General features: G+C 38.3%; 1 protein-coding gene across 1 annotated transcript in view; it reads right to left on the reverse strand.

Annotated features, from left to right (window-relative positions):
* The window catches only part of LOC136874286 (E3 ubiquitin-protein ligase TRAIP), a 60,643-nt gene that overhangs the window by 29,342 nt on the left and 6,491 nt on the right, over positions 1-24,810 (reverse strand). The window contains exons 3-4 of the mRNA XM_067147918.2: positions 8,928-9,086; positions 8,725-8,838 (exon numbers count right to left, since the gene is read on the reverse strand). Coding sequence (XP_067004019.2) covers positions 8,725-8,838; positions 8,928-9,086 — 273 coding nt within the window. The remainder of the gene's footprint in view (positions 1-8,724; positions 8,839-8,927; positions 9,087-24,810) is intronic.

Genomic DNA, 24,810 nt, shown 5'->3' on the forward strand with positions numbered 1-24,810 from the left:
TTAGAGCCTACTAATCACACTTACGCAGAAAACTATGAAACACACATGCTCATTGACCACATTGTGACAAATAACCCAAACAAAGTTATAACTCACAGCCAGATTCCAGTCCCAGCCATCTCCACTCATGACCATATCTACCTATCCTACTCCCTCCAAATGCCAAAATATAAACCTAAGTATGTTACTTCCAGAAACACAAAAGGCATGAATATGGACGAGTTAAGACATGATGCTTACAATCTACCCTGGAATGACATACTCCTATTGGACGATATAGACGCGAAAGTAGACAAGTTTAACTCCCTTGTAATCACTCTGTACGATAAACATGCCCCTAAACGACAGATAAAAGTTATTCGCCCATCTTGTCCCTGGCTAAATAATGAAATTAAAAACATAATGGCCCACCGCGATGCTCTTTACCAACGCTTTAAACGAACTTATGACCAAAGTGACTCCGAAAATTATCAGGTCCTTAGAAATAGAGTTAAACAGCTCGTTAGAGACCATAAATTTACTTACTTGCAAAACATGACTGCAAATATTCTAGCAATGCTTGGAACACGCTTTGTTCCTTAGCATAGGGAAACCTCGGCAACAACCTCATGTGCCAGACTTACCACTCGATAAGTTAAATGAGTTTTTTACTGAAGAAAGAACACCACTTAATGTACTAAATTCCCAAAACTCAGTACCCAACTCCGTTATTAACCCTTTACCTGACCAACAACATTTTACATTCCACCCTGTTACTGCTAATAATGTTTTAGAAGTATTATATTCTATCAAATCAAAAGCCAGAGGAGTGGATGATATCCCTATAACTTTCTTACACAACATTATTGGTGCTGTTTTACCAATTATTACCAACATTTTCAACTACTGCCTTAAAAACGGAACCTTTCCTTCACTATGGAAACTAGCTAATGTTATCCCTGTGCCTAAGAAACCTGACCCCTCCCTACCATCCGACTACAGACTAATTTCTATCTTACCAGCGATTTCCAAAGCACTCGAGCGTCTGATTGTTGGATGCGCTTGTGAAAGGTTGGCTGTTGAGAGAGGTCTTGCATTATTGTAGTGAAAAAGTAGTAAAAACCTATTGAAATTATTTAAATTTTGTGTGTGTGCGTTCCATTTAGTGCTATTTGTATATTGGTGTTTAGTGCTTGTTGGTAGAAATTGGGAGTAGTCTTATTTATTTGAATTTTATAACAAGTAATTCATTCGGTGTTCAGTAGGTTACGTTTTCTAGGTTAAGTAGGCTAGCTAGGTGTGCTTTGTTTCGAATTTAGGCTTAGGAATTACTTTAGGTGTTAATATTAACTTTTAAAACAATATTTTTAAATATCTGTAGGTTCATTTGATTTAATTTCCGGGTTGAACCGTGTTGTACTTGTACGCACATCACGTACAGTTTGCCGACGTTTCAAATACGTTGCAGTATTCTTTGTATCTGTAGGTTCGTTGGTATTATACTTACAAAGGCAGACTATCATAAGGAGTTGTAACTCATTGTAATTTCCGCCGCTACTTTTCCAATATTTCATACAGATACTGGATAATTACGGTACTTAACAGTTTCTTGGATTGTTGACGATTGTTGCTACAAGCACATGATAGTAGTGTAAATAAATACAAAGTCAGCTGATTCATTATTCCGATAATTCGTAGTCTTAGTTCCCTGCATACTTTGTACTTTCCACCTTCATTTATTCATCGAGTAAAAGTTAATAATCAAATTTCTATATCCCAATAATATTGCACTTCAAGCCCCCGGCGTGGTTTTGACAGAAATTATAGTAGGCAACCTCTTATTCTCAGCATTTCAGGACACTTTTATTCTCCGCCCCGCGTAGTAGGGAAAATAATACTAATCCACCAGCGATAAAAGTTCATATAACCACACTTCAGCTAAAAATTGTAGTGTAGATACAGTAGCCTACATTTAGATAGTGCCGTATCTTGCCTGCTATATTCGTGTGTATCTATTAGAGCGTAGTACTAATATAATTTGTCTAAGCATTTAGCTTTGCTGGTAATCTTTGAGTACAGTAGTTCTTGCAAATTTCATTTCTGTTTGTGCTTAGTAGTGACATACGGTACCGGTATCGTAATTAGAATACACCTGAAAGTAGTTTAAAAATTACTGTAGTGTACTGTACAGTAGTATACGAGTAATTTAGAATTTAGTGTGCTTATTTTATTATTGTAAAATATTTGTGTAGTACTGGTGTAGTAGAGGTATCCGTAGAAACTCTTACTAAAATTCTGTTGTTGTAATTAGGATAGATTTAATTGCAGTTTGGAATTGTGCAGTTCTTGTGTATTACTTTCGATATTCAGTAATTAATATCAGTTTTTATCCTGTTAGGGGTTGTAGGATAAAAAATAGAGTACGACTAAGTAGTATTAGTGTAGTCGTATATTAATTACAGCATTGTTATGTAATCTTTGAGTACTATCCCAGACAATATATACCTCCGTTCTTTTATTTTTTGCAAATAAGTTATTTTATTTTTATTTTCATTTTTTCCATAAGAATGGCTAAGGAGCGCGAGTGTACGAACTGTGGGTGTGGCGAGGCATTGAGGGGTATGAGGGAGAAGTTGGAGAGTTTGAGGGAGATAATTAGGATTCTCACAGAAGACAGGAAGGAAGATAGGACTCCCTCAAATAATGTACAGGTTACAGTAGGTGTACAAGAGAGAGGGGAAGGAAAGGGGGGAGTTGTAGAAGACAGGTGGTCTAATGTTCTAAGGGGAAGGAGACTGCAGGCTAAGGGCTCTATTCAGGATCAGAATTCAGGACAGGTGTCTGTGCGAAATAGGTATGAGTCACTCCAGGTAGAACAACAGAGGGAAGATGAGGGACAGAGAACTGTTGCTGAGATGTGTGGAAGTAGGAGGAAGGGAAAAGGTAGGAAAGGGAAATGTAGAGTAGAGGATAGGAAAAGACAGGTGGAACAGGCTCATGGGAAGGAGAAAAGGGAGGAGGAAGTAGCTTCTGCAGCTATCAGGAAAGATAGGGCTGACCAGGAGGGGAGGGGATCAAATGAGGTGAGTAGGGTTGAGGCTCTGGTCATGGGGGATTCCATCGTTAGACACGTGGGGAAAGTGTGTGGAGGAAAGGGAACCAGGGTAGAATGTTATCCAGGAATTAGGTTGATGCAGATGTTGAGGAAAGTAGAAGAGAGGGAGGAGGGGAAGGAGAAGGTGATAGTGTTTCACGTTGGTACCAACAATGTAAGGCAAGCTGATATAAGTACCAACGTAGTTGGAGATGTATGGGATCTGGTAAATGCAGCACGGGTGAAATTTAAGAAAGTGGAGATTGTTATTAGTGGAATACTGTGTAGGAGGGATACTGACTGGAGGGTGATTGCAGATTTAAATGAGACTATGGAGTGGGTATGTGGGAAACTGGGAGTGAAATTTCCAGATCCTAATGGGTGGGTAGGAGATAGGGATTTGCGCTCAGATGGCCTTCACTTAAACCGCAGTGGTACGTATAAGGAAATTTGTTTGGAAGGGTAATAGGGAGGTACATTCAGGGAAACAGGGTGGCCTACGGAGCGGTGATAAGGGAACAGGGAACTGGAAATCAAGTGAGGATGACATAAAATTGTTAGTGTTGAACTGTAGAAGTATTGTAAAGAAAGGAATAGAATTAAGTAATTTAATAGATATATATTTACCAGATAAGGAGTTGAATTATGGCTGAAATATGATATAATGGATGCAGAAATTTTCTCACGGCACTGGAGTGTGTATCGTAGAGATAGGATAAGAATGGTGGGAGGGGGAGTATTCATTCTGGTGAAAGAAGAATTTGTAAGCTACAAAAAACTTAAAGATGAGAAACATGAAATTCTAGGTGTAAGGCTCATTTCTAAAGATAATAGGCAACTTGATATATTTGGAGTGTACAGACCAGGAAAGGGTATCACTGACGTGGATTCAGAATTATTTGATTGGATAGTCGGCTATGTGGGAAACGACATGGAAAGAAATGTGATTGTAGCGGGAGATCTGAATTTGCCAGATGTCAATTGGGAAGGAAATCCGAACGACAGGAAGCATGACCAACAAATGGCAAATAAGTTAATATGGGAAGGACAGCTGATTCAGAAGGTGATGGAACCAACCAGAGGGAAAAATATTCTGGATGTGGTGCTGATAAAACCAGATGAGCTCTATAGGGAAACTGAAGTAATAGATGGTATTAGTGATCATGAAGCTGTTTCTGTCATAGTCAAAAATAAATGTGATAGAAAGGAAGGTCTTAAAAGTAGGACTATTAGGCAGTACCATATGGCTGATAAAGCAGGCATGAGGCAGTTTCTAAAAAGTAAATATGATCGGTAGAAAATGGTAAATAAAAATGTAAACAGACTCTGGGATGGGTTTAAAGAAATTGTTGAGGAATGCAAAAACAGGTTTGTACCTTTAAGGGAGGTAAGGAATGGTAAAGACCCACCTTATTATAATAGAGAAATAAAGAGACTAAGAAGGAGATGCAGACTGGAAAGAAATAGAATTAGCAATGGCTGTAGAAGTAAGGAGAAATTGAAGGAACTTACTAGAAAATTGAATCTAGCAAAGAAGGCAGCTAAGGATAACATGATGGCAAGCATAATTGGCAGTCATACAAATTTTAGTGAAAAATGGAAGGGTATGTATAGGTATTTTAAGGCAGAAACAGGTTCCAAAAAGGACATTCCAGAGATAATTAATGAGCAAGGGGAGTGTGTATGTGAGGATCTTCAAAAGGCAGCAGTATGTAAAGATTGTTGGTTACAAGGAAAATGTCGAGATAGAGGAGGAGACTAAGGCCAATGAAGTATTAAAATTTACATATGATAATAATGACATTTACAATAAGATACAAAAGTTGAAAACTAGAAAAGCGGCTGGAATTGATCAGATTTCTGGGGATATACTAAAGACAATGGGTTGGGATATAGTACCATATCTGAGGTACTTATTTGATTATTGTTTGGTCAGAGGAGCTATACCAGATGAATGGAGAGTTGCTATTGTAGCCCCTGTGTATAAAGGAAAGGGTGATAGACATAAAGCTGAAAATTACAGGCCAGTAAGTTTGACATGCGTTGTATGTAAGCTTTGGGAAGGCATTCTTTCTGATTATATTAGACATGTTTGTGAAATTAATAACTGGTTCGATAGAAGGCAGTTCGGTTTTAGGAAAGATTATTCCACTGAAGCTCAACTTGTAGGATTCCAGCAAGATATAGCAGATATCATGGATTCTAGAGGTCACATGGACTGTATCACGATTGACATGTTTAAAACATTTGATAGGGTGGATCATGGGAGACTACTGGCAAAAATGAGTGCAATTGGACTAGACAAAAGCGTGACTGAATGGGTTGCTATATTTCTAGAAAACAGATCTCAGAGAATTACAGTAGGTGAAGCTTTATCTGACCCTGTAATAATTAAGAGGGGAATTCCTCAAGGCAGTATTATCGGACCTTTATGTTTTCTTATATATATAAATGATATGAGTAAAGGAGTGGAATCGGAGGTAAGGCTTTTTGCGGATGATGTTATTCTGTATAGAGTAATAAATAATTTACAAGATTGAGACCAACTGCAACGTGACCTCAATAATGTTGTGAGATGGACAGTAGGCAATGGTATGTTGATAAACGGGGTTAAAAGTCAGTTGTGAGTTTCACAAATAGAAAAAGTCCTCTCAGTTTTAATTACTGCATTGATGGGGTGAAGGTTCCTGTTGGGGATCATTGTAAGTACCTAAGTGTTAATATAAGGAAAGACCTTCATTGGGGTAATCACATAAATGGGATTGTAAATAAAGGGTACCGATCTCTGCACATGGTTATGAGGGTGTTTAGGGGTTGTAGTAAGGATGTAAAGGAGAGGGCATATAAGTCTCTGGTAAGACCCCAACTAGAGTATGGTTCCAGTGTATGGGACCCTCACCAGGATTACCTGATTCAAGAACTGGAAAAAATCCAAAGAAAAGCAGCTCGATTTGTTCTGGGTGATTTCCGACAAAAGAGTAGCGTTACAAAAATGTTGCAAAGTTTGGGTTGGGAAGAATTGAGAGAAAGAAGAAGAGCTGCTCGACTAAGTGGTATGTATTACAAGTAATAAATCTCATTGTAGACCGGATTGGACATCAGATGTGAACTTTAAAACAAGAATAATAGTTAACACCACCTTTCCAATACTTATCTTTCCTATATTTAGGAAATAAACATTACAACAGGCGTTGTAAGATGGGACATGTTTCACTTAACAGTCGTAAGCATCATCAGCCGAAAATAAATCTTAGCCTAAAGTTAGGTCAGGGCCCTGAACCTAGTGTCCTTCACATATATGGCACCCTAAGAATCAACATTTATATTTATAAAATGAAAATAGGCTTAAAACTTGAACTAGGTTCAGGGCCCTGACCTAACTTTAGGCTAAGATTTATTTTCGGCTGATGATGCTTACGACTGTTAAGCGAAACATGTTCCATCTTACAACGCCTGTTGTAATGTTTATTTCCTAAATATAGGAAAGATAAGTATTGGAAAGGTGGTGTTAACTATTATTCTTGTTTTAATGTTCATAAGTGGTATGTTCCGAGCTGTCAGCGGAGAGATGGCGTGGAATGACATTAGTAGACGAATAAGTTTGAGTGGTGTTTATAAAAGTAGGAAAGATCACAATATGAAGATAAAATTGGAATTCAAGAGGACAAACTGGGGCAAATATTCATTTATAGGAAGGGGAGTTAGGGATTGGAATAACTTACCAAGGGAGGCGTTCAATAAATTTCCAATTTCTTTGAAATCATTTAGGAAAAGGCTAGGAAAACAACAGATAGGGAATCTGTCACCTGGGCGACTGCCCTAAATGCAGATCAGTATTGATTGATTGAGCAGGTATTGGAATACTTAAACAACCATTCTCTCCTAGACCCTTTGCAATCTGGCTTCAAGAAGGGACACAGCACAGCAACTGCCCTGCTCAAAGTGACTGATGACATACGGCACGCAATGGACCAAAGACTGGTGACAATACTTACTCTCCTCACTTTCAGTAGCGCATTTGACACTATAAACATCCAGACTCTATTAAACAAGATGCAATCTTACTACTTCGATCAACGAACTATTAATTTCTTTTCATCGTACCTCAAAAATCGCGCACAACTAATTATAACCCTTGATCAAACCTCTCACTGGCTAACCAGGAAGGAAGGCACGCCGCAGGGTAGTCTTTTAGGCCCATTGCTCTTTATCTTGTACATAAACGACATTTCATCTAATTTAAAGAATTGTAGCTACCTTCTTTATGCGGACGACTTACAAATTTACTGTCACTGTAAGACCTCTGATTTGCCTCATGCCATAACAGGCATCAATGCTGACCTTCAGCGACTTAATGCTTACTCCTTGAAAAATTCCCTCCTTCTTAACCCCTCCAAGACACAACCAATCATTATTGGCTCTCAAAAATAGTTGGCCACGCTAAGATACGAAACTATTCCTCCAGTTATACTGAATGATAAAGTTATTCCATTCAGCCAAACTGTGAGAAATCTTGGAGTGACAATGAACGAAACTTTAAATTGGTCTGAATATATTAAGAATGTGTGTAAAAAAAATTATTTTTGATACTTCATTCGGTTAAAAGAAACAGCGAAATTTTACCTTGTAATGTGAGAGTCAAACTCATACAAACGCTAGTGCTTCCCGTCCTCGACTACTGTAACGTCGTTCTGGTAGACACAACAAAAGAGCAGACTTCGAAACTTCAGCGAGCGCTTAATTGTTGCCTTAGATTTATATACAGTCTGAGTTATGATACACGTCACTCCATACTATCACACTATTTCATGGCTGAAACCTGACAAACGACGAACGTATCACATACTGATACAGATATACAGACTGCTCTCTGAAGACAGACCACTATACATTTCATCCCAGCTTAAGTATTTGTCCTTCTTTCACAGCAGTAATACCCGCTCTGGTTCCTCTCTTTCTATTCCTGTTCACCGATCCTCTATGTACAACAATTCTTTTGTTGTGGCGGGTTCTAGACTTTGGAATTCGTTGCCTGTCTCAGTGTCAGAAATTCCACCTCATTACTTAAATTTAAGACTGCTTGCTGAGACTACCTGCTGAATGCAGCTGACTAACTTTTATGACTGGAAGATCAAATGAATGTGAGTTAGAAAAGTGTAATGTATTTTCGTGTAGGTTATTATTTACTATATAATATTATGTACTAAAACCCTGCTCTCAATGATGTATCACTACAGTGGTTAAGTGTAAGAGAGGGGCAAGAGCCCTACCTTCGCCACCTACAAAGGCATAATAAATAAATAAATAAATAAATAAATAAATAAATAAATTAAATAAATAAATATGACGTAGCTGATGATGTCTAGTCATTAGACGAAATGTATTACAGTTTTTAGTTTGCTAAAGGTAAATAAATGTCTAGCCTTGCTTTCACATAGATCCAAGGATCTTCTGTTAGTATCTGTGGTGCAAAGTAGCCTTAGCTACAGAATACAAAGACGACTATGACTCCAAATATGACCAAGAAAGATATTTCTGTTTTATGGTAATTGTTATCATGACTATCAGATCTATATCAATTAAGGGAAGAAGGAATACAACAAAAGCAGAAATGAAAAGTATTTTCTGCTTATACTGTACATTGTACTTACTTTCTAAGAACGCAGACAAATGTAGCCAATGACTTCACAGACTCCAATGAAACACCACAATTATTTACCATGTCTTCTACATCCTCAGTTGTTCCATTAACAACAGACTGCACACTGAAATGAGATATTATTTTAACATCCAAAGTTCATATAAAACATATTATAAAAGAAACCTATTATTATACAGAGAGACAAAATTTTACCTTTGCAAGAACTCAACGTGTTTTCTCAAATTCTTGCATTCATTAACAGCTTTTTCTGCTTCCTTAGTCTGCTTACGAAGACACTGAGTCTGTTCTCTTAAAACAGCCACATTTGAAGCTTCTTCTCTGACTTTCCCTTCCAGTTTCTTAATTTCCTCCCTAGAGAAATAAACACAAGATCAGTGTCCCATAATTGTGCATATAAATGATTCGTGGTAAGTACAAAGGTCAATTATTCTAAAAATACTTCAAAATGATTTGAGTAAAAAGAAATTAAACAACAAATGCTAAGTGGCTCAAGCAGCCGATCTCCAGCTCTCTGAGCTCACAGATTCGGGTTCAATAGTTTTCATCTTTCAAATCTGCTGTTGCAGATAGTTCACGTTCCTCCTTTTCAACTGATGATGACGATGATGATTAAAACAATGACAATCGTAGTTTTACAACCCATCATCTACTTTGACCGTTTCTGGAGATGCCAAGGTGACAGAATTTTTTTCCCACAGGAGTTTTACGTGCCAATAAATCTACCAACACAAGGATAGCATGTCTGAGTACCTTTAAATGCCATTGAACTGAGCCGGGAGCATACTGACCAATTTAGGCTCAAAAACTGTATCCTCTAAAAACTGGCTTCCATTAGATAACTTGTCACCGTATATCAATTCAATAAGTAACATATAAAGATATCTAATATGAACAGTTTATTTTTAAATCTCTATATATTATACTTTCAGTCCAATTATTTGTAGTGGTACGATTTGAACCTGGCACAATGGTTGTGAGCTTGACAGAGGATAGTGCCGCATAGGTGTGTTGGCGAAGCCAGTGTGATGTGAGCATAGCCTACACATCAGCCGGCTGATGATGACCAAAAATACTGGTCGAAACCGGTACTATTTTTAATTAAATAGGAATGTAAACTTACATTACCTATTTTAATAGTATTGAAAGTTTGAACCATTTTATACTTTCTTTTAACTTATTAGTGAACTCACTTCAATATGGAACAACATGAAATTCTTATCTCTTAACAATACGGAACAACATGAAATTCTTATCTCTTAATTGTTCAAACTGTTCATATGTTACGAACTAGTGTATGTCAGTATGAGTGTAAACATATTTTGCTGTTTCTGACAGTGCAGATTTTGTATTTTGTAGAGCTTTTTGTTGTGAGGAAAGACAGTTTTCATGTTTTTTGTATTTAATTGTGTTAATAATAAAAGTACATGATGTGTGAATGCTGTCTCTCTTGAATTTGGACACAACACTATCCTATAATCATAATCCTATGGCATCAGCTACCAGCCACTGCCCGCCTGGTGGCCATGACTGTTATGGCGTTAAGTCTATACGGTTTGACATGATGGTTACCCAATTCGAGTACTATTGGCAGAAAAAGTTTTCACCCTCAGAATGTTGGCAGGCAGGATAGGAGAGGTGTTATAAAACTTCTAATCATTAGACTGCGTGCCACAAGCCTGGGCATATGACGCTGTTGATAGTGATTCACCTATTGGATTGAGACGTTGAACCCATGACCTTTGTGTCCCAAGAATTACGAGTCTTAAAGTTACCACATGAGGCCCCATGTAAATCGTGATGAGAAGCTCGAATATATATTTATATTGCAGAGGTGACATGAGGCAGGAAGATGGCTGCTTCCTTTCCCAAGCTATGAGATGTGACGTCATCTGCACGTGTCAAAGGTGGATGGATACAGAAGAAAGTTTTGGTTTAAGTATATTTAAATAAAGGAATTAGCAATGAACGTAGTATAATGAGTGTCCTGTAATTATCTGTAAGACAATTGGTCTTTAGTAAGACAGATTTGAGATTGCTAAGCCATTTCCGTGGATATTTCATGAAGGACGCGCATGTCTATTTTACTCACGCTGAGTCGTCGGAATATAGTGCCTATCAATTTGGAATGAGATGATTTTAAATGGTCATGAACAATGTCACTAGCAAGTTAGCAATTACTTGGTTACAGCAAAAACTGTTTTAAATACATTTCCAGAAAGTCGGAAAAAGTTTGCAAAATTTCTTGGCGGCAAGAAAAAATGCCTGAGAGGGGGGACATAAACTATAAATAAAAGGGGACACCATCTTGAAATCACCCTACATTGTACCATTGAAGCTCGCCAGAGAGGGTTATACTGTTGAGTCAATCGATTGTCGAGAAATATACTAAGTCCAGCAAATATAGATTGTTGGCCGATGTGGCCGGGGTCTTGACTCCAAGTAGACACAGAATTAATCTGATGCAAAGACGGTCACGATACCGAAGTAGTATTGGTGAAATTATAATATAATACTGTGTTGTACAGAAAAGTATTTCGTGTGCGGGCAACAAATCCAATCATTCGAGTTCAATCTGCACAAACACCGAGTGAAGGGCATTTTTTTTTGCTTTATTTTTCAGGAAAGAAACATGAGTAAAACCAAATGTGAAGCCAGAAGGATTAAAATGGCTAAATAAATATCAGAGGGTTGCAGGTGAGCCAAAAGTGGAAGCTGACGTGCAGCTAAGGTAGGTGTGATGCCATCTCACTACCTTTTGTATCTGTTTATGATGTCCACACTTATATGTATTTGTAATGGGTATTTATGATGCAGGTTGGTCACCCATTTGTTTCGTGAATGTCAGAAATATGACGAAAGGTCATTTTTTCATCTGCTTGGATAAATTTTATAAATGATTACGAGTGCCGTGTAACGTGTTGTAAATAGTCAATAATGAGGGTTACGAAGTGATTTCACGTCCAAAGTAGATCGTCATTTCCGTGAATTTATTGCCTGTATTTTGTGGTTCAAGTTAAGGTGTTTTTATCTGATGTAAAAAAATTCTGTTTTTTGCTACTTGCTTTACGCTGCACCAACACAGATCGGTCTTATAGCGACGATGAGACAGGAAAGGTCTAGGAGTGGGAATGAAGTGGCCGTGGCCTTAATTAAGGTACAGCCCCAGCATTTGTCTGGTGTGAAAATGGAAAACCACGGAAAACCATTTTCAGGGCTGCCGACAGTAGGGTTCGAATCTACTATCTCCCGAATACTGGATACTAGCGGCACTTATTACCCAGTTTCAATCGGGTGTAAGCACGCTGTCGTGTTGAGTAATGCAGATCAGTGATGTCCGTTTAAACTGTGTCTGATTGACAATAAATAACAGCAAAGTTTGTCAGTCATTTTTGTGAAAAGCCAGTTTTTTTTTAAATACAAGGTCATTCATTATTAAGTATTGTTCATAATTATGTGTCATGGATTCTAAGAATTTTTTATTCCATTCTTTTCGTCAGTGGAATTTGTTGAGTTTGAGGCAAGAAGTTAGATTTATCGTATGAACTGAGGTAGGATTTGTGAATCAGGTGATTGGAAGCCTGTAATGAGCGGGATTTCTGCGTGAGCCCGAGGAAGATATTTGTATAATGTTTGAGATGGAAAAGTGTGAGAGAATCCACGTAAGTGTTAATTTGCGATGTGTATAATTACTGAATGACATCTTAAAAGTACATCTATGTGCATATCTGTTTGGGCCAGGAATGTTGTACGGTATTTATAATTCTATTTTCGAAGTCGAAGATTTCATTCTTTTAAGCGTGAACAGAGGACAGGTGTTTTATTTCAAAGCACTGACAAGGAGGGTTGCTTGTGTCCGATACCGCCAGCTGATCGAGGCTTTGCTGCTCGAAGATAGCGGTATTTGTGCGGCCTGTTACATGATGAAAATGAGATTGTATTCTTTAGAATGGAGATCGTAAATGTGCGAGAACCAATTAAAATTTTCATCCGGAAGTAAAGTGTAGGTTATTAGATAATATTAATTTGTTTAACCGAGATCTGAATGTATATTTGAAACCACAAAGTTAGACTATAATGAGCGAAGTTAGTCAATTCCAGGGTGTCCAAAAATAGTGATGGTAGTAGTGATTGATTTATTTTTTGAGGGGTGCACAAAGCTTTATGAAAACGTCATGATGGGATATGACATAGTAATTGGCTTACATTTTACGGCGAGTTACTTATGCAGATTTTTGTACTTAAATTATTAGGGTTATCCAAGTATTAATAATTGCTAGTATTAGATTAGATGTCATGAAACAAGATATAATACTGGAAATAAATGATGTAAATTTTCTTCCAGCTGCACGATAATAAACGACGATAAACACTATACAGGAATTAAATTTAATTACGTCAGAATTTGAGTAGGGACTTGTTAAAGAAACCATTCGTCTGCAGAGACAATATTTGTTGTTAGATAACATTCGTAAAATCATTTAAATTTATTAAATTATTAAACTCATTGGAAACCGTATTTGTGAAATAACTTAAAACCAAGTGGATAACTTGAAGATGCATTCTGGAAATCTTAGTTTATTTTTCTGGGAAAGTTCAAATATTAACGTAACGCTTAAGGGGACATGTCCGAAGGCAATGGATTTTACTGCCACAAAGTATTGTGAGCGTTGTTGTTGTTGTATTAGTTGACTTTGATTGATTGAGCATTAAATGTGCTGGGATTAGTAAAGTGGGAACTTTGGTCATCAACCGATGTAACTGTGTTTAGCCTTCAGCTTAGAAACTTGGATGGTCATGGGGTTATCAACCTCAATGACTTAGATTAAGGCCACATGCCACTATATCATCACTTTCCTTGCGGTCATCATCCACAATGACTTTAAAGTAAATTAGAAGTTTAGATGTCGGTCCATGACATAGTTGCAGGTCACATCGATTCAATTAAGGGTCCATGCCATACAACCACTGTGTGGCACACACCGATTGGACAGCCTTAATTATACCCAGAGTCCAGAGGTCATGTTAACGAGGGCTGGACCATCACGAATCATTATGATGGTACATGCAGTCTCACATGGAAGCCGAATTCAAGGATTTCCAGACTTTCTTTTCTTCATTCATAATTTGTGACAATGGTTTCTAGTTAGGATGCCCATCAGGCAGTTAAGTCAAAGGCTCAAACCAGTAGTCTGCTCCTCTGCATTGTAATTATTGTGGTGTTGATTGTACAGGATGAGTCCAAATTATATAATGATTTCTAAAATTTTCATTGTTATTTCTTTAATAAACACAAGATATTTCTTGAACAGACCTTTCATTCAAGTAGCTAGATTCAATAATATGAAACCCCACCTTACCTCAGCAAGTGACAAACAAGGGAACATCGGCAATGGGTAAGTCGCCAATCGTGATGAAACTTGGAAAACACATTGAGGTACACGTGAAAACGATGTCGGCATCAATTTTGGGTGCCAACATTGATTAGGGCGTTAACTACGGGGCCTAAAAGTAGCGATATTTCAAATTCCGCGCGATCAGCGATGAATACCTGCTGGCCAATGCTAAGCTGGCACACTGTGTACCTGGAGGCACGTCTCTGCACCTCCTCCCCTCCGTGCTCCAATTGCTTCGCCACTGCAGGTTTCCCTTCTCCCCGTGCTTGCCGGCTGCTTAGCTGTTCAACGGGACCGACACTACACTTTGCTTCTTTTCGTACTGTAATTATTGAAATCCTTTAAATTACGTTCCGTTTCAAATGACAATAAATAACCTACACTAATATACCCATATTTTATTCAAATGTTATATTTTCATTCCTGCTAATTCCGGTGAGTTGTCACATTCGTGGGTACAACTCCGAGTTAAGTACCACCGGGCATGGTCAAACGTGGGATGGGGTACCACATCCTACCTACGCTTAAATTATTATTTACTTCTAAAACGCCTTAAAGCTGTCGATAGTGTCCTTTAGAGTGGACATACATATGGAAGTAATTAAATTAAATCACCCACCACTAAATAAATCTCCCACCTTTAAACAACGTTAAATACCTTTTTATGTAAAGAAATTACGTGCCCGGGTAGAGCATCTCAATGAATGTAATGAGATTCGGTACCTCGGGATATCAAAACCTGGTTATAGGTCCAGATCTTCTTTTTATGACCAGTTCCCCCCACCCATTTTGTGTACGCTACCAGTTGTGTCATAACGAAATGACATCGCGGACAACAACAACAATTATAAACTCCAAGTTTGAAACTACTGATATTTTCCACATTGCGTACTCTGGGATAAGGAATAGGATTGGTAGAATGTTTTTATTTGTGCTTGTACTGAACGATTTATTTATGTTTTGCAGTGAGAAGTACCAATTGGAGCAGGGAGGGGAGGAGGTGCAGAGGTGTGTCTCCAGGTACGCAGTGTGCCAGCTTAGCATTGGCCAGCAGGTATTCATCGCTGATCGCGCGGAATTTGAAATGTTGCAACTTTTAGGCCCCATAGGTAACGCCCTAATGAATGTCGGCACCCAAACTTGAGGCCAACATAATTTGTACGTGTACCTCAATGTGTTTTTTAAGTTTCATCGCAATCAGCGACTTACCCACTGCCGATGTTTCCTTGTAAGAGCCCGTAACGACCCGAGACAGATCTCACACTATTTGCTGATAGGTAAGGAAGGTAGGTATCCTTTATGGACCACCAAGGGTTCAACATTAAGCCATGAGCAGACCCCTCAGTGTTATTCGACAGGAGTAGGCTCGTGCTGACACCAGGATTCACCCTCCACTACAACATTATCATCATCATCATCTCACACCTAGATGCACAGGACACCCATAGGCGTCAAGTAGAAAGACTTGCACTAGACAATCCGAACATGTCCTTGGACACTCCTGGCACTACAAGCCATACGCTAAATAAAAATAAGAATGCTACCAGCTAACAGGCTTTCTGGAAAGAGAAGGAAGGAGTAGGGGTTGGCAGCAGTGGAAAGTATCCATGTTCAGCTCAATGTTGCCTGCTCCAAGTTGAGATCAGCCACCTCATTCTACATTAACGCCCTTCCACCTGCAGTGCAGAATATCCATTGTCTATCAAGTTCTTGAACTGCAGACATCCATAAATAGCCACTGAACTATTGCATGTATTTTAAAATTTGCACATCAGTTTTTTATTACGTTGTACCTGAAACTATCCTAAAAGTTTCGAGTAGATTGATTGAAAACTGTGGCATGAGAAGCATTTTGAATCTTGAAAAGTGCTGGAAAATATATTATTGTATCAATTTTTGAAAATGAGACAGTCTCTCATAGTGCATTGGCACTGCCGGTGGCTCGATAGTATGCACTAGCCATGGGTCTTGGTAGGTGTACTATTTACTAACTTGTAAGCCCAAATTAGCAAAACGCTGGCAACCAGGAATGAGTTAGTAGGAAAATTATAATGTCCAATAATGGATCAACTATGTTGGTACAATAGCAATCATTCTCACAATTGTAGAACTGTAACTTCAGGATGGCAAGAAGAAATACGAATTCCATATTTCACTATTTTGGGTTTTCACATTACCAAAATGATACAGCACCCACACACATACTAATTGCAGACAGGTACTCTATCTGTTGCATGTACCAGTAAAATTAAGGCAATGCATTCTGTGAAAATCCTAAAATCTACAGTTTTCATCATATTACCTTAGAATTTTGATCATTTAATGTCAGTATCAGCATGATACAACATACAAAGTTTTAAGTTTCTATCAATACCAGTCTTTGAGATATTCATAAATTTATCAATATTTTTAACACTTTTCAATGTATTTATAAAATGCTCCTCATGCCAAACAGCTCAACAGATCTGGCTTAAAATGTAATCTTGGTTTTAAAAGACCAATATAAAAGAAGTGATGTGTGGGTTTTGACAAATTTTAATTACACTGAAAGGAACAAATTATTTCACATAGGCATAACTTTTTAAATATATTTTATGATCATGATGAGAAAAAACTAGACTGCCACTGAACTATTGCATGTATTTTAAAATTTGCATATCAGTTTTTTATTATGTTGTACCTGAAACTATCCTAAAAGTTTCGAGTAGATTGATTGAAAACTGTGGCATGAGAAGCATTTTGAATCTTGAAAAGTGCTGGAAAATAAATTCTGAGGAAAACGAGATTGAAATTTTAGAGATGAACAACATTCCAGTACCTGAATTTAGTTGGCTTAAAAAACTCCCCAGCACCATATGTTGGACCCTCTGCTGCCTTCTTCCTGGCCTCACTAGCAGTTTTGAGAGTTTTAGTTTCCTTCGAGCTGTTTTGAACCCTTGTCGCCCAGACACTCCACTGTGGTCAATTCTACGCTTGTCCCTCATAACACTAATTTTCTGTATTGAGCTGCTAACACCCCTAACACTCGCTTTTAGTTTCTCACAATTATATACATATGCCTAAAACACCTAAAACACTTAAACTAATTATAAAATACATTACTGTAATGATACATGAGTTAAGTTAAAATTATGTTACAAGTGAATGCTGTAATGTAAAATTCTTAAAATTCCGGCAATTCGTTATGTAGTCCAGTCTTTGTACATCCGGTTAAGTAAATTTGTGCTGTTTTATGCTGTCTATATGGGTGATGTGGTGTAAGGGTAGCATGCCTGCCTCTTACCCGGAGGAACAGGGTTCGATTCCCGGCCAGGTCAGGGATTTTTACCTGGACCTGAGGGCTGGTTCGAGGTCCACTCAGCCTACATGATTAGAATTGAGGAGCTATCTGAAGGTGAGATAGCGGCCCCGGTCTCGAAAGCCAAGAATAGCGACCGAGAGGATTCGTCAGGCCTTCGGGCTGAGCAGCGGTCGCTTGGTAGGCCAAGGCCCTTCAAGGGCTGTAGTGCCATGGGGTTTGGTTTGGTTTGGTTTTATATGGGTGATACTTGTTCACTTGATATTAGGTGGTTCCAGGGAAGTTTAATGAGATGAATTCCCACTTCAATTTAAACCTGAAGAAGAAATTAGCCAAGTTAGATGTTGGAAGCAATGTATGGAAGTTACTAGAATCATTAGAATCATTAAGTGATGATTGACTCACCTTGAACAGCATGTTGAACGTGTTTGTTACACAGACGAAGTCGGACGATGTGTGTGTGATAGCTAAGGTAGGCAGCGGTAAAGGAGGCGAGGGGAAGGAAAGAGGCGGAGCACCTGCGGGGGAATGAAACTAAAGTGGGGCGGAAGGATGGGGTAGGGGGGTAATTGACAGGAGTGTGTATTAAGGATTACTGTTTTTCGATAGTATGGTATTTTTAAGCCAATTGATTAAAAGATCGAAAAGGATATTGGGTTTCTCGTAAATTTTGTTTAAATTACAGTTAATGTAACAACTTTCAGTAATATTCATGATGGGTCCCTTATTTGCTGTTTGAAGAACTTCCATATCTTGTTCGATGTCAGTAAATTTATGATTAGTGTCATGCATATGTTGACCCCTCAAAAAGAAAAAGCGTAAGTTTTCACTTGAAAATCAACCCAAAGAAATCAATTTGACAAAAAAACATAATCGAGAAATTTCATCCCCCTGTGTTTAACCTTTCCAATGAAAACCTTAATAAGGAAGAAATCGCCATCCTATCAAAAGGCCCTAACCAAAACTGGCCTAACATGAATAAAATAAATATAATGACTAACATGATTATAGAATCAGAAGCTACAATAAATAAAATGCCTTTATAGAAACAAGACAAAATTAGGTTCAAAATAAAAATAAAACTAGATAAGATGGGCAAAGCTAAAAACGTAAGCAGAAAAACCATTTCCACTAAATCTAATGACAACAATTTTATCTCTGAACACAAACAAATCATAGAACTTAAAAAGAAAAAACATAATGACTTAATAATCACAAAGGCAGATAAAGGTAAAGCTAGGTACTGTCTTAATGAATAAAACTGATTATGTATCCAAAACTAAAGAATTTTTCAATAACAACACATTCTAAATAATAAAGAAAGACCCTACCCAAAAAATCCAGAGACAACTAAAACAAACTTTAAAGAACATCATTTCTTTTTACAAACCATGAAAAATCTAAACTAGTAACCATGAATCCAGGCCTTCCTACAGTTAAAGCCCTTCCAAAAATTCACAAACATAATATTCCTATCCAACCCATTATTAACTATAGATTCAGTCCACTCTACAAAGCATCCCAATTCATTCAAAGTTTCCTAACCAAAAATTATCACTTTCTCTCCAATGAATCCATTAAAAACACTACCAAACTGATTGAGAAATTAAAGGCATTTAATCTACAACCTAACCACTCCCTCCACTCCTTTGACATAGAAAATATGTATCCGAGCATACCAATTTCTAAACTTCTAAAAATCATTGAAAATAATTTAAATACAGTTCTCTCAGTAAACTAAAAATACAAGATTTCATTCAGCTTCTAAAACTGGTCATCAACAATAACTTCTTTGTTTTCGACAAATTTATCTATCAACAGAATGGACTGGCAATGGGATTACCTTCTTCAGGAATTTTGGCTAATATCTATTTAGATAACTTAGAACGCACAAAAATCAACAATAACAACTTTTCAAATATTCTCATATGGGCCATATATGTGAACAACACATTCGTCATTATGGATGAATTAATCAAGAACACGGACTCTACTCTCCAAGACTTGAATAGTACTGATCCATACATTAAATTCATACTAAAGTCTGAAATTAATAAAACAATCAATTTTCTAGATATAACCATGATCAGAAATATCTCTGGTCTGTCTTACAAAATATACAGGAAACATACACAAACTGCTAACATGATCCACAAAGATTCCATACATCCCCTAATGCACAAATGTGCAGCATATAATAGCATGGTCTATCAAGCTTTTGCCATACCCATGACAAAGAAAAATCTTAATAATGAATTAACACCACAAGGGCAATTGCCAAGTTCAATGGGTACAACAGGCCATTTATAGAACAAATAATCAACAAATATAGGTACCAGCCTAAAACCAATTTCATAAAAATAAAAAAAAAGCATAAGCTCCTATTTCAACTACCTTCACTTACAATAACGACGTCTACAAAATCACCAACCTTTTCCGGAAACACAATGTAAGAATTTTATTCAAAACTAATAATAGAACCTCCGAAATTTTACACAACTCTGCATTAATCAATACCCCCAATATTAATCCAAATCTGGAATATACAGGCTAAAATGTAATAAATGCAGCAGCTCTTACGTGGGTCAAACAGAACGTAACTTTATGATTAGATATACAGAACATGTCAACGCGATGAGGCACAATAAGTTCCCCACCATGGATCAACTTCAAACAGCAAATAAGGGACCCATCATGAATATTATACTGTAGAAAGTTGTTACATTAACTGTGATCAATATTTCAACCCCAATTATAATTTAAACGTAAATTTACAAGAAACACAATATCCTTTTCAATCTTTTAATCAATTGGCTAAAAAATATCAAACTATCAAAAAACAGTTTGATTTTCCAAGTAATCCATAATACACAGTCCCGTCAATTACCCATAATAACCCATCCTTTCGCCCCGCCTTAGTTCCATTCCCCCGCAGGTGCTCCGCCTCCTTTACCGCTGCCTACCTTAGCTATCACACACAGATTGTCCGGCTCTGTCTGTGTAAAAAAACACGTTCAACATGCTGTTCAAGGTGAGTCAATCATCATTTAATGATTCTAGTAACTTTTGTACATTGCTTCCAACATCTAACGTGGCTAATTTCTTCTTCAGGTTTAAAATGAAGTGGGAATTCATCTCTATTTATATCACGATCTTACATGATAAAATTAAACTTCACTGGAACCATCTAATATCAAGTGAACAAGTGTCACCAATACAGACAGCATAAAACAACACAAATTCACTTAACCCGGATGTACAAAGACTGGACTACATAATAAATTGCCGGAATTTTAAGAATTTTACATTACAGCCCTCAATTGTAACATAATTTTAACTTAACTCATGTATCATTACAGTAATGTATTTTATAATTAGTTAAAGTGTTTTAGATGTTTTAGGCATATGTATATAATTGTTTAATTTGTACCTAAGGCTGATGATGGCACATAGATGCCGAAACCTGTGATTAAATCACAATAAAATGTCATTGTATTGAATAGGTGGACCTTGAAAGTATTTTAATTTACTGTAATCCCACTTCAATACGGAACCCAATGAAATTCATAACTATAAATGTCCCACATTCCCAGAAACTATCGTAAAACAATAGTATTACTGACCAAGGGACTGCTCCTAAACCACAATCCTGAATTGATGATGCTTGTTGTCTAAAGGGGTCCTAAATCCAGGTCATCAGCCCCTCCCTGATATTGCTACTTATCACTAGTAAACTAGAACCACAGTATTTGTCATTTTGCGGTAGTACTAACCAAAAGTAGTGTAGACTCGCGGTATTCCACACATTGTGGTACTACTCACAGGTGATGTAATACACGCATGTAACGCAGACCTATGGTGTTTCTTACATTGCGGCGCCACTCACAGCCAATGCAAACCTATGGTGTTACTCACTTAGGTGTACTAATCACAGGGACTCATGCTATCCCATGGTGTTCCTAACATAGTGGGTACTAATCATAGGCAATGCAGACCCACGATGTCACAGATATAGCGGTACTAATCACAAGCAACGCCCACACCCGTGGTGTATCTCACATAATGGTACTAATTACAGGCAACGTAAGCCTGTGGTGTTCCACATGTAGTGTTGCTAATCACGAGTACTGAAAATCCCATCCTGATTCACATTCTGTTGCTACTAATCACAAACCTATTTTGTACCTAGCATAGTGGTAATACTCACAAGTAAAGGCAACCCATGGTGTTCCCCGTGTGATGGTACTAATTACAAGTAGTCTCGTGGTTCTAATTCGATCATCCCTTGGTTGGCCCTTTTAGTCGCCTCTTATGACTGGCAGGGGATACCGTGGGTGTATTCTTCATCTGCACCCCCCACCCACAGGGGGTTGTGTGTTTGGTCCGCAAGAGCTATTTTATTTCTCTCAAGTCCGCCGGCAAGCTGGTTAGGACCCCCCTATCCGCCACCTGGGATGCACCACGTGGAAGTATCAACTTTTTCCTTGCTACGCCAATGTAGTAGGTTCGTGGACATTATCTTCAGGGTGGTGCAGAAGTCGAGCATATATTTTAATAATTTATACTTTTTTCTTTTGATAGAAATACCACTATTTCCATGATACAAAGGGCACAAGGAAAGTTTTGCAATACGCAAAAATGGTTGGCTGGACACCCCTGTTATGGTGAGGGATGAAAAGAGGGGTGAAAACCGGTCTAGAATACAGCAAGGCGTGACCTTCACACCAGTCGTTACCAAGCAGTGGAATTGAAAGCAAGTTAAGATGTCAGTGTGATCTAAAGGTGAATAATATGGCGCAATTATCCGCTACAATTTCGCTCATGGATTAACTGTTGACCAATGTGCCTGGAGGAAATGACTCCCGCGCTGGGGAAAGACTGTCCACATCGGAAAACAATTTTCCGCTGGTACAAAGAGTTCCAGAGGGGAAATTTTCGGGTTGAAGACGATCCTCGTTCTGGGCAACCGTCTGAATCAGTGACTGAGGAAAATGTTGCAGCAAGAGAGGCAGTTACATATCAGCAGGTAGAAGAGACCCTCCACATCCCGGTACCAGCTATTCATTCAATTCTACATGACCATCTCCATGTTAGAAAGGTTTGTTCCCTTTGGAGGCCCCATTCACTTTCAGAGGAACAAAGTGCACATTGAGTGAAATGGTGCCCGAAAATGCTAAAACAGTTTGAAAATGGGACTTTGCGTAATGTCAATAGCATCGTTACAGGCGACGAAATTTGGCTTCATTATTATGATGTCCCAACAAAATCCCAGAACAAGGTGTGGCTGTTTGAAGATGGGGGTACTCCTGTGACTGTGCGAAAGTCAAGGTCAGTGAAGAAAAGGATGATCGCAGTATTCTTCACTAAACGGGGCATCCTGACTCGGGTTGTGCTAGAAACACAAAGGACAGTTACTGCAAAGCGGTACAGTGAGACTTGTCTGCATCAGGTCATCCAGGCTCTCAAGCAGCTGTGTCCAAGGTCACGGCTCAACACTTGGCTCTTGCATCACGACAATGCTCCAGCACACTGCTAATGTAACAATGGTTTTTCTTGCCAGATCAGGGTTAACTGTGCTTGATCACCCTCCATAGAGTCCTGATCTTGCCCCATGTGACTCCGCACTCTTCCCAGAAGTGAAGACGAAGCTGAAAGGGCGGCATTTTGCATCCGACGAAGAGATTCTGGCAGCATGGGATCAAGAGTGTGAAAATGTAACTGAAGAAAAGTGGCAGAGTTGGTTCAGTGACTGGTTTCGATGTATGGAGAAGTGTATTGAGTGTGGTGGAAATTATTCTGAAAAAGTATAAAAGCGTTCATTCACATTGCAAAACTTTCCTAGTGCTCTTTGTATACATAAAATATTTGCTTCGGAAATGTATGCACAGTACTTCACAATGAAGTATTTATTTATTTTCCACCTAGTCGATAAATACTTCATTGTGAATCTATTGAAGTGCGATACGGACCATGAAGCTGATTTTATGTAATGCACAGTACTTGTCGAAAAGAAGTCTTTCGAACGACCACTATTCACTTCCTACAAAGATGAGCTCTCAAGGTCTTTTCAGAGTATTTTCGTAACTCTGTGAAGAGCTTATGGCTGTAAGGCATCAATTTCTGCTCAAATATTCCTGAGCCCCACAATGATTGCTGCTGTCTTGATCTGAACGTTTCTTTGAGTTTCCATAAGAACAAATTCATAGCACTCAAATCTGGAGATAAGGCAAAATAATGGACCACTGATTTGCAAATCAAGAAGTTCCATGTTCGATGTTACAAGTTATAAACCTCATCGATGGATCCAAATTAAGCAGCGTATACCTTACTAAAAGAATATCAAACTTTAAAAGATGTAACAAGACCACAATAAATGTCACGACAACCTTTAGAAGTTCCCTTTTCAAACCCACACAGCAACAGGCAGCAGGATTTTACATAATTTGTTGCTTGTTGTTTAAAGGGGCCTAATATCTAAGGTCATCGGCCCATTCACATAATTTAATCACCACAAAGTCTGGCTCCATGGCTAAATGGTTAGCGTGCTGGCCTTTGGTCACAGGGGTCCCGGGTTCGATTCCCGGCAGGGTCAGGAATTTTAACCATCATTGGTTAATTTTGCTGGCACGGGGGCTGGGTGTATGTGTTGTATTCATCATCATTTCATCCTCATCACGTCGCGCAGGTCGCCTATTGGTGTCAAAGCGAAAGACTTGCATCTGGCGAGCCGAACATGTCCTCGGACACTCCCGGCACTAAAAGCCATACGCCATTTCATTTTTTCACCACCACAAAGCAACACTCAGGCAACGGATCACGCAATATCTTATGGAAACGCTAAAATAATAATAATAATGTTATTTGTTTTACGTCCCACTAACTACTTTTTAAGGTCTTCGCAGACGCCGAGGTGCCGGAATTTAGTCCCGCAGGAGTTCTTTTACGTGCCAGTAAATCTACCGACACGGGGCTGTCGTATTTGAGCACCTTCAAATACCACCGGACTGAGCCAGGATCGAACCTGCCAAGTTGGGTTAGAAGGCCAGCGCCTTAACCGTCTGAGCCACTCAGCCCGGCGAAACGCTAAAAGAAGTTATTCCCACGATGACAGTCAGGTCCATGAAGATTCCAGTAAGAGCATGCACATTGGATATTACAGACTAAATAACCTAAACCAACCACTGTCATCACCGATGTAAAGATAGTTTTGTCCAGGAGCTAATTTCCTTCTTACAGAATACTGTTGAGTGTAACTGCGAGCTCACTGCATTAAGCTTTATTGCACCTTGATTCAACCTCACTTAATATATTACCATCTTGAGAGAACACACACATCATAAATACTCAAAATTATCTACCTGTTCCAGCTTTGTATCACCAATCT

This window comes from Anabrus simplex, chromosome 5 (assembly GCF_040414725.1).
Source record: "Anabrus simplex isolate iqAnaSimp1 chromosome 5, ASM4041472v1, whole genome shotgun sequence".
NCBI classification, from domain to species: Eukaryota; Metazoa; Arthropoda; class Insecta; order Orthoptera; family Tettigoniidae; genus Anabrus; species Anabrus simplex.